General features: G+C 35.6%; 1 protein-coding gene across 2 annotated transcripts in view; it reads left to right on the forward strand.

Annotated features, from left to right (window-relative positions):
* The window catches only part of LRP1 (LDL receptor protein 1), a 423,729-nt gene that overhangs the window by 350,629 nt on the left and 57,784 nt on the right, over positions 1-15,316 (forward strand). For both annotated transcript variants that reach the window (XM_069820634.1, XM_069820633.1), the window contains exons 51-54: positions 6,859-7,076; positions 11,342-11,739; positions 13,706-13,867; positions 13,943-14,095. In XM_069820634.1, coding sequence (XP_069676735.1) covers positions 6,859-7,076; positions 11,342-11,739; positions 13,706-13,867; positions 13,943-14,095 — 931 coding nt within the window. The remainder of the gene's footprint in view (positions 1-6,858; positions 7,077-11,341; positions 11,740-13,705; positions 13,868-13,942; positions 14,096-15,316) is intronic.

Genomic DNA, 15,316 nt, shown 5'->3' on the forward strand with positions numbered 1-15,316 from the left:
ACCTAAACATTTCAACTGTGAAAGAAGAAATCTCTAAATTCAGTAAAAAATACCTGCACTGATTAAATCAACATCCCAATCATTATGCATTAAATTTGCTGGATAATAGTCAAACAAAGACTTAAAAGGACCAATGCTCTTGACCTTCCATTCATTTTTACTACAGCTGTTTGAAACATTGTTATTTTTCTTTTGGAGTGTTGTACATTGTTATTTTTCTTTTGGAGTGTTGTCATGGGATAACATCTCCACTCATGGCATATTCTTTTATAATATTTACTTATTGTCTATTGTAGACAGATTGTAAATGTGGCATAAGTGTGAAAAAAAAATTTTTGGGCCTCCCATACAGGCCCATTAAGCTACCACCAGAGTTGAATTTTTACATGGACGATGAATGACTGAGAAACTTTGTCTGGAACCCTTTCATTCAGGGACAGTGTACCTTCATATACCCTATATCTACACTTTCATTAGCGTTATTTCGACTGGCTGAAGAAGTGTACTTGGGTTTTCGGAAGGAGAGGCAGATATATTGCTTCAAGTCTCAAGTAAACAAAGTGGACAGGGTTGCACAGTTTTAGCTTAACAAAGCAAATTCAATGTACCGAAGTTAGAAGTTGTATCTGGAGGAATTTTTGTGCTATGCCACATCCGTAAAAAGAGTCTTCTCTTAATTCTTAATATTAACAATATTAAGTATGCTCCTTCGTAATAGTGCGTACTGATAGTGACAGAAGTAAACTCAAAGCTTGAAAAGTGTCCTCTATAGATTGAGAAATACTTACACAAACGAAAGCAACATGTATAATTCAGAATGTTGACAAATATATTAAAATTACAGTAGAGTACTTCGACCATATGTAACGCTATTGACATAACAGAAATGCCAAGTTCAACAGTGAAGACTGTAAATTCTGTGAACATTGCCTGTTAACATTGCAGTCTATCATACTCAAGTAAGTTCACGTAAGTTGATCAGAAAGACAGTGTGTGAACTTTATGAATAGAGAGTGCCTACCATTGGTAAGATCCTTTCTGCAATCTGAAAGAAAACTGAAAATACAGATTATGAAGCATCTTTATATCCGTCGGCTTTAAATTCTTACAGATATACATTTTACAAATATGTGTCATTTGAGATGATCATATGCGAACATACTTAAATTTTCAAATAATGAAAATATTGTAACTTAGCATTTATGTCTTTCAATGGTTTACTGCAGTAGCCACGTGTCAATCTACTAGCCTCTTCTCCCTCATACCCACCTACTCTGAACCAACTGGTCGAAATATACAGCACTGCAGCATCATCATTTATCATTGCACTGTGTCTAATTTAAACTCGTACACCAGATCTAATTATAAGCATGGTAACCGCTAGTCCACTGAGGACAATTGTTGTTGATGCTTTCATCCTGATGCTAATGCTGAACAATTGATAATAAAAAATGTTCGTTTCCTTTTGTTTCATTATTTCTCACAGACTGTTTCTTAGTTTTTAAAGAATGGACATTTATTGAAGGCTCTCGAACCATTTCTTTTTCAGTTCACATAATGAGCATATTGGTAACTTGAAAATGTAATTCTGCACAAATGTCTAATCAATTTGAAAGCTGCCTTAGCCGATTTTCTTGATATGTTATTGATTGTATTTGAAGTGTTATAGGTATCTTCCCATTTGCTCTTGAGACAGCTCGTAATACAGTAAAACCTCGATAAGATGCACCTGCTTATTACGCTATCCCTTGTAATACACTTTTTTTTGTCTGGTCCCTGCACATTTCATATATAACGCCTTTACAAAATACCCTATTTGTTGCACTCAAGTCCCGCATAATAATGCTACTTCTGTGGAATATTTTCGATGTAATTTTCAGCAGTATACTGTAGCAGCAATGAAACATTTTGGCCATTGAACTTACTGATGCCATTAACGATATTCGACCCTTTACCTGTGCATTTAAACCTTCTTAAACTGCCTACTAAAGGATGCACTGGAAGGAATAGTGAACGGGAAAAGAGTTCGGGGCAGAAGAAGATATTGCATGATAGACGACATTAAGATATGTGAATCATATGCGGAGACTAAGAGGAAGGCAGAAAATAGGAAAGATTGGAGAATACTAGGTTTGCAGTGAAAGACCTCCCCATGGGCAGAACTTGTATGTATGTACTGTACTGTACTGTACAGTACAGTACAATACCGCCCCCCCCCCCTCTTGTTAGACTCTTTACCTGCTCGCTTAAAGCCTACATACAGTTACAATACCCCACCCTCCTGTTAACCCTCTCCCTCTCAAACAACGTTCCTCAGTCAGCCGTAATAAAATTCTGGAAATTTTTGCTGGTCAGTTTGTTGTCCTTAGTGTATTGAAGTGTCAGTGAGTGTGATTACAATGAGTGTTAAACGAAAAAATTGGGAAAAATAGGAAATCTTACGAAAGTACGATGAAAACAGTACTCTTAATCAGAAACAACTCTCTGATTCATTAGGAATCCCATCATCGACATTAAGGACTATAATAATAAAATTGCGACTCAATCAGTGCAGCTGTGATGTCAGGAGGATGTAAGCACAGGAGAGTGAAGTGTGGAGAATATGCGCATGGCAAACAACTATAAATAACTTTTTTCGAAAGAATTAAGTACAGTACATACAGTATTGTAAATGAATCATTTTGTTAAAAGGGCAGAAGTCCAAAAATACAAATTTTACAGGAGAGACAAAAAACTGTCCAGGACATCCGCACTTTTAACATAAATTGTAAAATGTTATGTTGGATTTTAACCATTTTTACTGGGTTTTTTGAAGTTATTTTAACATACATTGTTGCGTCTATGTAAGAGAACACATTTCAATAAAAAATAAATTTTGAAAAAAAAAAATGAGACCTGCCCTTTTAAGAAATAGCGATTCAAATGTCTTTGACATACAGTACAGTAATTACATAACGGAGTAATACTGTATTACCTTTTATGTATCGTGTATTTCAATAAAGAAAAATGCTAATAGATACTGTACATATGTAAGTCAAAATTAGTGTACCCGCCAAATACGCAGTCCCTGTCAATATACAGTTTACATGTGGTCCCTTGAACAGCGTCTTATCAGGGTTTTACTGTATTATGTTTTTTTGTTGAATGGTGCCTTTTTACATATAATTCTGTGTGTAGATGCACTATCTTCATCCAATCGATTTTCTATTTCGTTTTCAGTTAGTCTACAGTGAGCAGTTACAGTTCATTGTAAGACATTCCTTTATTAATTCTTTCGAATTCTGACAGCATGATATATATATAATTAATTCATCATTCATTTAGTGTTCTGCCCAAGGGCAGATCTTTCACTGCAAATCCAGCTTTCTCCAAATTTTCCTATCTTTTGCCTTCCTCTTTGTTTCCTCATATGATCCATATATCGTAATGTCGTCTATCATCTGATATATTCTTCTACCCTGAACTCTTCTCCTGTCCACCATTCCTTCCAGTGCATCATTCAGTAGGTAGTTTCTTCTCAACCAATTCTTTTTCCTCTTCGTGATCAGTTTCGGCATCATTCTTTCTTCACTCACTCTTTTGACCACAGCTCCACTTCACACATTCCATTCTTCTCCATATTCACATTTCAAATGCTTCTATTTGCTTCTCTTAACTTAGTCGTAATATCCATGTTTCTGCCCCATACAATGTCACATTCCATACAAAGCACTTCACTAGTTTCTTCCTTAGTTCTTTTTCCAGAGATCCGCAGTAGATGCTCCTTTTTCTATTAAAATCTTCCTTAGCCATTACTATCCTCCTTTTGGCTTACTGACAGCAGCTCATGTTACTGCTTATAGTACACCACAAGTATTTGAAGCTGTCCACTTGCTCTACTGCCTCATTTAGAATTCGCAAGTTTATCTTGTGTATTTTTCTTCCTATGACCATGTTCTTCGTCTTATTTGCATTTATCTTCATCCCATACTGCTCACAGCTGTCATTTAGCTCCAGTAGCATATCCTTTAGTATCATTTCCTCTTCTGCTAACAATGCCATATCATCAGCAAATCTTATACACTTTATTCTTCTTCCTCCTACTATCACTCCAGCCATGTTCTGAAAACAGTTCTTTACTAAATCCTCCCAAGTAGATATTGAACAGGGTAGGTGATGAAGGACATCTTTGACGTACTCCTCTCCCAATTTCACTTCTGACATTTCTTCTCGTATTCTGACTTTGACTTATTTCATATAAAGATTACTGAACACTCTTTTCTCTTTTCAATCCACACCTATTTTCTTCAGGATCCCCATCAGTTTATTCTAATCCACTCTGTCAAAAGTCTTTTCTAAGTCCACAAATACTACATACACTTCTTTATTCTTCTTTAGGTATCTTTCGCTGATTGTCCGTAGCGGTCCAAATGCATCTCTTGTACCTTTTCCCTTCCTGAAGCCAAACTGCTCTTCTTCCAACTGTTCTTAGAATATAATCGTCGATTCAGTATTCGTAAGAGAATCTTTGCTGAGTGTGATGTTAGACTGATAGTTCTGAACACCTTACTTTTCTAGGCATTATTTTTCTTTGGTATTGGAATCAACACTGTCTCCATAAAATCTTCAGACCATTCGTCTTTCTCGTTATATAGTTTAAAAGGATTGAATAACTATCTCGGCTGCTGTTATAAAAGTGGCTAGGTGAGAGTCTGGTAGTATCAATACATTCTTAAATGTATTGATTCTGAATGTAAGATCTTTAGTGATCTAACTATAGCTTCTAGTTGTCAACCTTATACACACACAGATATATATAATATTTGTCATGCATAATCCTGTCTCAAATGAGATTCTTAATAGTCATGTCAGTAAATGCCCTGTTTTTTTAAGACTTTTTTGTGCTGCATAACTTCTCCTTTTGTCTGATGTTATTAAAGAAGGTTTTGTAATTGGTTGGCATCTGAAGTTAACTTTTTGCTCTTCAGGTGCATCCAACTAAATTGACCACTGCACGGAAATATGATATTTACTTCGGTACATCATAGTAATACACTACAATTAAGCTGTTTTTGCAGTTTTAAATATTTTTCGCAAATACTGAAAAAAGAAAAATGAAATAAAAAAAGATGCTGTGGTGTATTCTCACGATAGCAAGGGTGAGAGTCAAGAGATCAAGCATAGTACTCTATCATGGTGTGCATGTGTGTATGTGCACACATGAGAGACAGAGAGAGGGGCAGTGGGTGGGAGAGGGACACACACACACACACAGACACAGATATATATATATATATACACACACACACACACACAGGGTGGCCCACATAAAGTATTACAAGTTTGTGCTTCTAAATATTCATAAGCTTGTAGAACAGTAAAATACATTCCTTGTACAGTACTACTGTAAAGAATAAACCTGGTAATGCTTGGTTACAATTATTTTCTAGGAGTCCATGGTGGGTTCATGTTACAGTAACTCCTGATGCAAGTAAAATGGCTGTATTTAATAGTGGAATTTGTAATGGATTAAAGGATAAATACCTATAGGTTCTCTTAAATGGATCAGTACAACTAAATGCTGATTTTTCCAAATCTCAAGTCATTACGATGGCTTAACCCTTAGTTAGGCACTTTTTTTGTGACATGGTTAGGCTTGTGGGGTACAGCTGTATCCCACTGCTTTAATTCAAATTATAAAGTTCTCTTGAAGCTCAACTGATGTCTAAGTATTATTTTTAGTTTATTTGCGTGCTCTACATTACAACTGATATATAAAATTAGTGTAATCGTTATAATGTTCGATAATATTAATGTTTAATCTTAGTATGTGGGTAAACTCAGACTGAAATTAACACTGAAGTATTACTTGAAAAACTAAAAATATCATCATAATAAACTTCTTCATTACCTTGGTTTGGTTATAAGACCTGTTTCGTTGTAGCTGTTGGAGGTGTTCTTGATCTTGCCACCTTTGTCGTGGTCGGCTCAAATCTCTGTTGCCTGAAGGTTTGTATTCAAGAGCTAATTTTAGGATGAAGTTTATGTTCATTCTTTCATTTTCTGTAGTGAAATTTGATTTCATTTTATTGTCTATTATCTATTTTTAAATTCTTCCATGTTTGTATTTCTGAAAACTGTTCACTACCATTTCAAACACTTCACTAATTTTGGATAAAGTTTAAGTTCATCCTTCCATTTTCTGTGAAGAAATTTAATGTTTTATTATCAATTTTAATTTCTCCCAGATGTCTGTATTTCTGAAAATTGTTCGTCATTTCAAACACTTCCCTTATATGCAAATTTGTGCTGCACTTGCGTTCGTATTCACATCATAATAATTTTCAAAATGATGAGTCATAAAATCTCGTACGTTGAAAACTTACACTTCGTATATTTGGAATAAACCAACTCTCATTGTTATAGTCAAATCATAATGGCGACCAGTCATTGATTGTAAATAGTCATCCTCACTGGTCAAGAGGTTAACTTGTTGCCATTGGAGTAAAGACTTGAACATTCAAATCCAGTTGAGGATAATATATTTTCTTTTAATCTTCCTAAAGAAAGTGAAGCTGAATATCTTACATGGAATATTTACTCCATGCTAAGGAACACTACTACGCATATTCTTCAACTACTTTCCTATTAGGTACTCTCACCTCAGAAATGGAATTTGACACTGCTAAATTGGTAGAGTCAAGGAAAGTTTTTAGTGGTGATATCTGTAGATTTTGGTAATCAGCCAACCAAACAACTTATTATTCATTCACAATAACAGTGAAACTTTTAAAATTTAGTAAAAAAAAAAAATACATAATTTGAGGATTTTATAAATGAATAACATGTCATTTTAAGGAATAATTAAAATGTGTGCAGGTACATGTACTGGACGGATTGGGGTGATAGACCCTACATTGGCAAAGCTGGCATGGATGGCTCTGGACAGAGGATACTCGTTAATGACTCCCTGGGATGGCCAAATGCTCTCACCATTTCTTATGAAACAAACGAACTGTTTTGGGCTGATGCACGAGAAGACTACATTGCAGTCTCTGACCTGGAAGGCAATAACAGGAAAATAATACTCAGCAGAGGTGAGATATTCTCTATAAATATAATTTGCAGTATCAACTATGAAGAATATAAATGAAGCATTCAGCTGCACAAAATTTAACTGATGTGTTAATGATACTGTTGTTTTCTTATTAATTGAATGAGAACTATGTCATCAAGTGCATTTATAATCAAACACACTTATTTTCAGTGGAATTTATTCTACTGAAAGCAACAGTTACCATTGAAGTACATTTCAAACATTTATTTATTAGAAAAGATGCTTGTCTAGACTTTTTTATTCGTAAATTAAAATTTATATACAGATTGAAAGTGAAATAGCCTTGGAGATTTTCAGAGTGAATAGCTCATGTTGTATGTAACGAAACACTATAAAGTGGAAAGTTAATAGTTTTTTGCAGAAAAAAAAATATTTTTTTCTCAAATGTTTAACAACCTCTTATTCAGTAACTATTCCGAGTAGGATCGTGATTTTTGTTCATATCGATAGGAAAACTAATAAAGAATAATTTATCCCTCTGGCTTGTTTCAAGTGTGGACGGCTTTTGTTGTGTAAATTTAATTTTAAAAACCTCTAATTTGCAGCCACTGTATGAAACAAATTCGTTGCAACAGAGCACTAGAGAACAGCTCATCTAGCAAGACATACGGAGTTTGTTGATCTCTTACATCTGTATCATGAGAAGTGTGTGTTAGCGGCTATGTTGCCAGACTGCTGAAACTTCAAACTTAATTTTCTAATTAACCGTGCATTTAATCACAAAACATAATATAGGTTTTCTATTCATTTTAGTGTACTCTATCGTCCCTTTCAATCTCCAAGGTTATTTCAATTCCATCCTGTATACTGTGTGTATGTGTGTGTGCATGCGCACGCGTGTTTTTTTCTTACATTCATCTAATTACTTACAATCTTCGACTCTACTACTCTATATTTCTATCTAATCTGTTCCTTTGGCAAAGGATGCAAATAGCCATAGTAGCTGACGCGCCCTTTTTAAACCCCATTAACTAACAATTCCTTTGGTAAACGTATTGCTTTCATAACAAGATTAAAATTAGAATTAGGCTCTTGGGTAATCCGTGTTCTTGAACTTGACATTTCCAATGTTTCGGAACTACAATGTACAAGTTCCATCATCAGGGTAAGACCAGAGAAGTCACCTATTCTGTCGCACCATACATACACTTTAAGGACTTAATAACACGTGACTGAGTGGTGACGTGCTGATCATCAATACTCAAACCTTTCAATACCCTCGAAATTTGGTTGAGAGTTCTCAGAGAATGAATATTGTCCTATTATGAGTATGCTTCCCTGTGCACCAGAATCGATAATGCAGCTGGTACATTGTGGTGGTGCCAAACGACAGTATACCATAACTTGCAAATGTCTGTGTATGTATAGTGGTGATGAAGCGATGTAGAGAGAGAGAGAGAAGACCTAGGACAAGAATGACTATGCCAACTATGGTGAACTGTTAGACTCAGAAAATGACTTTTAAAACTTTATATAACAGGAATTTTGATAATAAATAACAATTAGTGTATTTTAGGGATAAATCAAAATATTATCTTATGTTCATTTAATTAGTTCTCATACATTAGCGATATCTCGGAAACAGTGAAAGATATTAAAAAAGTATAATAACCTTTTCTATTCTCTATCTTATTAGTTGAGCCCGTATGTTCAGGCATTTAAACAGTTAAAATAGGCAGGCAAAAAAAGGCACAATACATTTTGAAAAAGACATTATAAATTTAAATTATACCAACATAACTCACATTTTTCCCTCGTAGTTCACACATGCTGACTAAAATACTTTTTTTTTTTTTTTTTTTTCGTGATTAACTGTCCTTTCACAAACCTTAAAAAACAAAACTGTTCCATCGATTGAAAACACATGGGCACCAAATTCACTAACATAAGCATGAAGTTTACTTTTCTATGGTTTATTGAATTTAGCATTCTAGCTAACCGAGCTTATACCTTCTGTCATCTGACACCCGACAATAACTGACTGTTCCCCACTCAGATTTCTTTCTCCTACATTAATGAACATGTGCAGCACAAAATTGTAACAGTAAGATTTGAAAATATGAAAGCAAACAATTGATAATGCTACGTGACATCTTCTGTGAGAACAGGCTTAATATTTAAAATTATAAAGCTGATTGTTGTTATCGTGAAGACATGACATATTTGTAACTGTGAATTGTCGATCATAATTCATATTACACCAATAGTATTAAGGCAGATTAAGCACCGAAATAAATTACTTTTATTTACTATTGTTAATAAAGTGAGTCATTGTTTCATATACAGTGAAACCTCTCCTTACAGACACCCCCAAGATACGGACACTTCTCATATATGGACAGATTTTTATGTTCCAACTGAAATAATATAGAAATAATGATAAATTTAACTCTCGTTTACGGACACAGACAGCTGTTTCACAGTCCTAAAACTTGCTTTACCTCCTGACTGCGGACAGAACTTCGATTTCAAGACCTAATATGTTACAAAAATGGAAAATTTAGTACAGAAATTCCTTGACATGAAAGAAGACAATAAGGGTCTCGTAGGCTACCACTAGCCCAGCCGGCTACCCCTTGTTAGCTGGAAGTGGGTGGATAAACAAAGTCATAAAATTTAACCTGTCTGATGGGTCCAGAGTTTCCGTGATCGTGAAATTGTATTCGACACATGATAGGATTAGTAGGATTATTTTCTTCACTTCAATCAGTTCTGTTTCGAGAGACATGGCACCTGAACGTAAAGGTTAAGTTTAAGTTTAAAACTGTAAATTAGAGTACTGCATAACTGTAGACCTAGAATAAAATTGCATGGTACAGAAAGTGTATTTTTCTTTTTCGGTCTTATCTACTGTAGTACAGTAGACTGTATTTAGAATTAAACTGCATTAATACATTTCATTTAAAGCGTGAAGGGCTACATAATGCATATTATAAATTTGCTGTTAGATTGGGAACCCTCCCTCCCAATAAAGGACACCTCCCAGATGTGGACAGATTGTTACGTCCCTTCAATGTCCGTAAATGAGAGGTTTCACTGTATTTACAGTTCATACACATTACATTACAATTGTCTGCCGAGTTAGCTCTGTGGTAGCGTGTCTGCCTCCAGACTAGCCGTCCCGGGTTCGATTCCTTGCAGGGTCAGAAATTTTAATATAAAATTTCTACCTTGGGACTAGGAGAGATGGCAGTGCACAACTTCTAATCACTAGCGTGTGCACCAATATGCCTGAGTTAAATCCCAAATCTCTCCGCAGTGCATATGAAAAGAAGGCATATGTCACTGTTGATAGTGATTCGTCCGTCGGATGGAGACATTAATCCTGGCAGTCCCCTTGGTGCTATTCGACAGGAATAGGCTATGTGCCGGCACCAGGTTTCCCCTTCTCCCTTTCTCATCTTTATCATCATCATTCATTCCTGACACTGCGCTTACACATACACTCACTCTAATATACGACATAACTCTCCACACATCATGTACAGCGTGACCCACCAAAGTGATGTACAATTAGAAAATGGGTCACAGTTCTGCCATCTGTCCACAGCATGTGGAACCCCAATCACGCAAGTGAAGTGGATGGGCATTGGATACACACATACACACACATTACAATTAATCAGAAAATTGCAAATAAACAAAAAATGTTGCTTTAAATTGACAAAAAAGGCGTTTAATATTGAATTAGTAAGAAACACCTTAAAAAGGCAAAATAGGCAAAATAAAAATTAGCCCTATCACTTTTTTTTACCCCAAATCACGTTTATATATATGAAAATGATGATTTACTTCCACCCAGTAAAAGGGCATTTTGCCAAACATTCTGGCTCTACTTACCAGAAACAGAAAAGTTCATTAGGGCAATTGTCATAGAACTGACATGAAACAAGTTATAGAGATAAGTGTCTGTAATATCAGTCATCTTGAAATGATGACGTCACAGTGTTACATAGGCCCTATGCCACAGATTTAGACAAAACACCTGGTAGTATGTGATTGTGTGGCTCATATGCTGTACTTCCTCAGTAGTCATATTATTCCTTCTTATAAAATCCCATGGAATGACATAAGCCCCTGCACTACAGAGCATTCATTCTTAAACTTCCAAAACATTCAGTAAAGCCTAATTGTAAAGTTGTTATTTAGCATCACTTGAGTCGGGGTTCTTATGTACCTTTTCATTTACTGACAGGCAGTGGATTTAATAATGAAACTTATGTTATTGCATTGATTGCATTACAGAAAGGGATTCCAAGGTGATGTTGCACCATATCTTCGCCCTAACGGTGCTAGAGGACTACCTGTACTGGACAGACTGGGAGACCAAGTCGGTGGAACGTTGTCACAAGTACAATGGCACAGACTGCAGCACCCTGACCACCACTGTGCACCGCCCCATGGACATTCACGCCTACCATCCCCTACGACAAGTCCCTGTGTCAAACAATCCATGCCTGCACAACGCGGGCTGCAGTACTCTGTGTTTGCTCAGTCCCAATCATGGACATCAGTGTGCGTGCCCAGAGAACTACATCCTGGATGAGGATGGACGGAGCTGCATTGCCAACTGCACAACAGCACATTACATATGTGCAACTACATACAAGTGCATCCCATTCTGGTGGAAATGTGACACTCAGGTGAAGTACAATACTTGTATTTTATCCAGTGTATAGGCTCTTGAAAAGCTGTTATTCTCGTGATAACTTTCGAGTATAAATCACAGATTGATTGGATGTGCTATCATCACACACAAGTGCTCTTTGGTGATTTAGAAGGTGATATTTTATACATATGTTGTTGTTGTTTCCTAATGCTGCATTTCTAACAATGAAATCAATAATTCTTTGACTCTCCAGTATTTTTCACTCAAGGACGGATAATGGCTGGGCAGTGTTGAAGATAATTTTGATCCATTTCCTCTTGAAGATCACATAAGTGGCAGAGTGGTGAAGGTGATATTCCAATCCTGTGGAGAGGCTTGGCCAAGCAGTCGTGGGCCATAAACAGTCTAAAAATTGCAACTGCATTCTTCCTTGGGTATCCAGGGACGTTTTGGATTGAGACAGATTCCCATCTTTTATTTTTGGAAATTTGGAGATGATGATTTGTTATAATTTTGTGGTATTGTGAAGTAATTATTCTTTTTGTTGTATAATAGGATTGTGTAGCAGGTTTTTGAATAGTACCACAGCCATTTTTGGCAAGATAATCAGCAGTGTCATTGTCAGTCAATCCGCAATGTGCTGGTATCCATTGAAAAACTGTTTTTTTCCTTTAGGTTGTTGAGGTGAAATAGACATTTTCAGCACTCAAGAATTTGTTGACTTTTGGTGTTAAAGTGGATATTATAGCTAAAATGGATATACATATGAACTGTCACATCCTGTTGTAAATCTGAACAGAGTCATATCTTTTCCAAACATTTCCTGTATCACAATGGAAGTTAAACACCAGAGTCTGTTTGAATATGGTTATAGTCCGTATTTGCCATCCAAATTTTCTCGCTGTTCATCTATTGCCTAGAAATTAGACATTTTTGTGAACTAGACCAGGGCTGTCCAACTTAAGTTAGCTAAAGGACTCATTTTATATTCCTAGTCAGTATGCAAGCCATACACTTGAAATTTATTCCTGCACAGTATCAACAATTTTTTATTATTATTTTTTTTTAATTCTTGGCTTTTTACTAAGTTATATTGTTTAATTTGTGATTAATTCCTTTGAATGTTCTAATATAATTCACATTTTGTAATTATTTTGATTTTTCTCCTTGAAGTTTATATTATATAACACTTGTTAAAATATAAAAACTTTGAAACTTAGAAATTTTAAAAGCCTTAAAATTGTGTTTAAAAAAGGTAATGTAGGCTGGGTAACTTCTAAAAGCGTTAAAATTTTATTTAAAAAAGTTAATATACCTTGGGTAGCCATGTGGTACAGTATCAGCATGATGATTATCTTCATCAGCGGCTGGCAATCTACTGGCTTTGGCTATCCAAGGTACATTACCTTTTTTTTTTTTTTTTTAAATATAATTTTAACATTTTTTTTAATTTTAATTTTGAGGTTTTATATTTTAACAATTGATATGACGTAAGACATAAGTGAAATTATATGGATAATTAAGGAGAATGATGAATATAGAAACATTCAGTGAATAGTAATTTTAACCAGATACAAAGCAGAAACAACATATACTGAGTAAACGTTTCAACTGATCAGTTATAAATTCTCGACTGCATGCGCTTGAGTGTATCATTTCCTGGTTGCCTTCTTCACAACCAAGGACTGATGATTGAGATCGGTCGACCATTTTCAAGAGAATGCAGAGAGGTCTAATAAATGTGTTGGCAACAGCGATTATGTTAACTGTGGCAACATTTGTTTGTTTCCATAGCAATCATGTTCTTAAGCCTGATTAGTGAAATATGTTACTAGTCAGGAGTGTATGCATTGTAGGGGAAAACCTGCCTTCAGACAGTTGACTAAACAACAACAACAATCAATCAATCAATCAATCATGTCCCACCTTGTGTATCTAATTTCCTAAATTGATTGATTCATATACCTAAGCTGTTGTGTGATGAAGAACTCAACTTGCAGGATGACTGTGGCGATGGATCAGATGAGCACAAGGACTGTCCGAAGTTCGAGTGCATGCCAGGCCAATTCCAGTGCAACAACACAAACTGCATTCATCCCTCACAGCTCTGCAATGGGGAATCTGAGTGTGGCGATGGCTCTGATGAGATGGATTGCAACCAGGTAAGTTGGTAACATCACACTTGGCTTAAAGCACCTGTCTGCTGTCAGTATACTTATTATTGTGTTGTTCTGCAGTACACCTGCTTGGGCACTCAGTTCAAGTGCAAGGGCAATGCCTCTGTGTCAGACCGCTGCATCCCACTCAGCAAGCAATGTGATGGCCACGCAGACTGTCTGGCTGAGGAGGATGAGCAAGACTGTCCACCCAAGACATGTCCACCAAATCAGGTAATATTAATATACTAGTTCAAGCATTTCCTTTATCATGGGACCTACCTCAACTACTACTTATGCAGTGTCTGTTGCTTTCCTTGAAATTATATTTGTGTAGACAATTTTTGTCCCACTCATCTGAAGGAAAGTTCATTGAGAGTTTGACAGTCATGTTCAGAGTTTGGAAACATTAAATAGTTATTTATGGTACTTGTGAGGTAAGTGTATCCTTATTGCACAAGTGAAAAGATTTAAGCACGAGGTGTCAGCCTAGTGCTTAAATTACACGAGCGCAATGAAGATTATTCTCACAAGTACCATATGTAATTTTATCCATGACCATAACAAAAAATGTTGTTTTATAAAAGAAAATATGTTGAAAATAAGTCCTCATATAATCAGATATCATGGCATGGATTTTAGAATCGATACATATTCTAGGTAGGTCATGAGGTAGGAGGCCATGAATAGTGAAGAATGGTATCTAAGGCGTTGGATAAATAACAAATTATAATTAATTTTATATAAATATTTTTTTAACGAGTATTTACATCTTTTTGAAGTTTCAGGGATTATTTAGAAGTGTTCACGGGACTAATGTGACTAAAATAATTTCACATTTTACTTCTGTAAACTTAAGAGGAATATTAAAACGTAATTAATCATTGTGTCTGTTTAGCTCAGTTGACTAAGGCGTGTTGTTATTAAATCCTATAAACCCAACTTTGCAGGTTCAAGTCTTCTCGCATTCCAAAAGGTAAATTATTACCAAATTTTAAAAAAATACATATTTATGAATTTGAATACTATTATAGTCACAATCATGCCATGGTATGAAAGAAAAACTTCACAACCTCGAGCGGGAATCAAACCTGCGACTTCCTGTTCTCCGGTCAGGCACCTGACCGGAGAACAGGAAGTCGCAGGTTCGATTCCCGCTCAAGGTTGTGAAATTTTTCTTTCATACCATGGCATGATTGTGACTATAATAGTATTCAAATTCATTAATATGTCACATCAACAGACGTGTATACGTCACCAAACATCGCAAGATGAAGATTACATTTGTAAAAATACATATTTGATATGGATGAAATGCACATATTACGATGTAGTAGTATTAGTAGATAGAGAAAGGAGAAGGAGATTGAGTGTATGGAGATTTAAGAAATGGTAATAAAGAAGTAGAGGTAGTGACATCTAGTAACTTCTTGAGTAATAGTTGAATGGAAAAGC

Source organism: Periplaneta americana, chromosome 3 (genome assembly GCF_040183065.1).
Source record: "Periplaneta americana isolate PAMFEO1 chromosome 3, P.americana_PAMFEO1_priV1, whole genome shotgun sequence".
NCBI lineage: Eukaryota > Metazoa > Arthropoda > Insecta > Blattodea > Blattidae > Periplaneta > Periplaneta americana.